This window comes from Manacus vitellinus, unplaced genomic scaffold (genome assembly GCF_001715985.3).
Source record: "Manacus vitellinus isolate BGI_N305 unplaced genomic scaffold, ASM171598v3 scaffold_115_pilon, whole genome shotgun sequence".
NCBI classification, from domain to species: Eukaryota; Metazoa; Chordata; class Aves; order Passeriformes; family Pipridae; genus Manacus; species Manacus vitellinus.
The window spans coordinates 132,780-136,130 of NW_021938866.1; the positions used below are offsets into that span (position 1 = coordinate 132,780).

Consider the following 3,351-nt stretch of genomic DNA (forward strand, 5'->3'; position numbering starts at 1 on the left):
TCCCAGCTGAGCCCCCCAGAGCCAGGCAGGATTCCCTCAGATCCCAGCTGAGCCCCTCAGAGCCGGGCAGGATTCCCTCAGATCCCGGCTGAGCCCCTCAGATCCTCGCTGAGCCCCTCAGATCCTGGCTGAGCCCCTCAGAGATGTGTAGGAATCTTCTAGAGTCTGGATTCCCTCAGAGCTGGGCAGGATTCCCTCAGATCCTGGCTGAGCCCCTCAGATCCCAGCTGAGCCCCTCAGATCCCAGCTGAGCCCCTCAGATCCCAGCTGAGCCCCTCAGAGCCGGGCAGGATTCCCTCAGATCCCAGCTGAGCCCCCCAGAGCCGAGCAGGAACCCCTCAGATCCTGGATTCCCTCAGATCCCAGCTGAGCCCCCCAGAGCCAGGCAGGATTCCCGCTGAGCCCCTCAGAGCCGACAGGAACCCCTCGGATCCCCTCGATCCCCTCAGCGCTCCCCTCACAGCGAGGGGCGGGAGCTCCCAGATTTCAGGGGAGCTGCCAGATTTCGGGGAAGGCCCCACCTAGACCATGAAGCGGTGCTCCTTGCCGTCGTGGGCCATGAGGATGACGTGGCGGTTGGAGGTCCAGATGAGGCGGGCGAGGCGCAGGGCGTTGTGGGAGCCGGGCGAGGCCGGCTGCACCGGCGGCACCTGGTAGGTCTTGATGCAGCGCAGCTGCGGCGCCGAGTTCAGCATCCCGATGCTCCCCAGCAGGGACGTGTTCATCTGCACGACACACACACACCTTCCGGGGGCTGCCAGGCACGCCTGGAGCTCATCCCAAACTCCCACGGCCCCGGGGCTGAGCGAGAGGCCGCTCGGAAGGATCGTGGAAGGGACCTAAAGGATCATCTCGTACCGGTCCGTTCCACCAGACCGGGTTGCTCCAGGCCTGGCCTTGAACCCTTCCAGCCCCATCCCACCCGGCCTCGAACGCTCCCAGGGATCTCCTGAGTTCTGCCCTTTGGAAAACAGGCCCGATGCTGCTGATTCCTTTCCCTTTAAAAATCCAGGGAAAGAGGAACCAGCAGCACTGGGCTTTTCTCCCCCCCCCAGGAGACCTTGGCAAACCCGGGGATATTTCAGGGGTGCTATTGCTGCTGAATCCTGAGCGGTTCCAGGCCGGAGCCATCCCTTTCTCCCGGTTCTCCCCGTGTCACGGGGTGTAAATCACGGAGCCGCCACCGCCACCATTTAAATCATCTTGAGTAATAACCCTTTTAAGATGACTAATGCCCCCGATTTCCCTGCATTAATAATCGTGCCAAGCACGGGACACGGAAGGGAAGAATCTGAAAACTAAATGTGGAGGGTGTTTAACTCTTCGGGTTTGGCTCGGAAGGATTTTAAGGATCATCTCTTCCGCCAGCCCAGGTTGCTCTGAGCCCTGTCCAGGCCTGACCTTCTCTCCCTCAGGATTTTTTCCCCAATTCCCGAAGGAGGGAGGGCTGGGATGTGTCCTCACCTGCCAGAAGGAGAGGTGGCTGTCGGAGTTGGAGTAGGTGGCGAGGTACCGGCCGTCGGGGGCGAACGCCACGGCGGTGATGGGCCCTTTGTGGCCATGGATGGTCTGGGAAAGGGGAGAGAGAGAGAGAGAGAGAACAGGGATGTGGGAGAGATGCCTGCTCAGGGTTAAACACCATCACAACTCCTCAGGAGTGCCCTGAAGGCTGCTCGGCCCCTAAAATCATCCCCTGCCAAATCTGGGTTTTAAAGCCAAGGAATTTGGCAGGATTAGGAACATGGAGGAGTCTTTAACAGGGATTTTTAGAAATGGAAGCCCTGCACTCCCCCACGAGCTCCTCTCCTGCAGAAAAGGTCCCAAAGCCCCAAATATGTATTAAATCCGGGTGGCCACAGGAATTTCTCACTGAAAATCCCCTTTTCCCTTGGATCAGCAGTAGGAAAACCCCATTTTCAGTGCTCCTGTGCCCATCCCAGATTTACTGAAGGATGAAGACTTGCTGATATATTCAGGACTCATTCAAATATTCATTTCTCCCTCCTGGAAAAGGTGGGTGAAGCCCAAATCTCCCTCTCTGATGGAATCAAACCCATTAATGAGCTGCTCCCGTGTTTAGCCCCATCCCACCCTTTTAGCACGGAATGCTTGTCCATAAAACAGGTTTGGGGGAGACAGAGGTAGAAAAATCAATCCCCCCAAGTAGAAGTTTAAAAGAGAAATCCCATTTTTTAAAAGAAATTTCTGGGCAATATCTATTAACTTACCCCAGTTTCAGCAACTTTATTAATTTAAACCTCTATGTCAGTTCCGGGAATAATCCCACTTCAGGGCTGAGAAAACATCAATATTTATATCTTTAAATTCATTTTTTTTTTTGCCTTGGACTAGCCCAGGGATGGGGCAGATCCATATGGATCCCTTCCAACTCAGGACACTGGGATTTATTTATTATCTGAGGCAGATGGGATTTTGCTTCTTAATACCAGGTTTTCCTGCCTCACCTGGATTTGGGAATGCAGGATAAACACCTCTAAACCACCACATTCCAGGACAGCATCTTTCATTCCCTAATTAAACCTCATTAAAAAGCAGCTTTTGCTTTGAAATAAACCCCCAAAATAACTCGTGTTTCTCTTTAATCTTCCCCTGCAAATGGCCAAGGTTTGAGACACAAAAATTACAAGTATTTTCTGAAAGGCAGCTCTAAATATTAATGACGGATCCCCGAGATGTAAATCAATAAAAACGGAATATTTCAAAGCCTCTCCTTACAGATCCAAATACATTCCTGAAGGAAAAGAAGATAATTAAACAGAGGAACTAAGTGGGGGGTTTTGGGGCCAGACTCTGTTACCCAGCAGGAATTTATCTGACAGGACTTGAAATAATAATTCTGCAGATCCCAAATTTCAGGCCAATGAGAGGAACATGAGGAAAAGCCCCCCCCCTCCCCAAAATGTGAGTTAATTCTTCTGGATCATCACAATTAAAATGAATGAACAACGAAAGAATTAAAATACTGTTAAGGAACTTTCAGAGATGAATATTTTCCCAGAATTCCAAAACTGACAACCACCAGGTATCCTAAAATCCAGTTAGCTGGATGACACTAATTTAGGGTTTAATTTGATATGAAATAGCAGAATATCAATATTTTCCTGGGTTGCTGCACCCCTAAATACAGCATTTTTAACTGTGTGTTGATAATTGGGAACTTGATGCAAAAACATTAATAATTTGGTTGGAATTTAATATCCTTTCAATGTTTAAGTGGGCAAATGACATTTAATGACTTGGAATTTTCTTGTCATTCCCAGAAACTTCACCCTGAGCGTAAACTGAGCCCGACTGGACATTTTAAGCCGTTCATTTTGGGGATAAAAATCG

The 3,351-nt window shown here is 50.6% G+C and overlaps 1 protein-coding gene across 1 annotated transcript in view; it reads right to left on the reverse strand.

Annotated features, from left to right (window-relative positions):
- The window catches only part of WDR7 (WD repeat domain 7), a 27,025-nt gene that overhangs the window by 1,366 nt on the left and 22,308 nt on the right, over positions 1-3,351 (reverse strand). Inside the window, 2 exon segments of the mRNA XM_029965698.1 lie at positions 522-725; positions 1,465-1,569. Coding sequence (XP_029821558.1) covers positions 522-725; positions 1,465-1,569 — 309 coding nt within the window.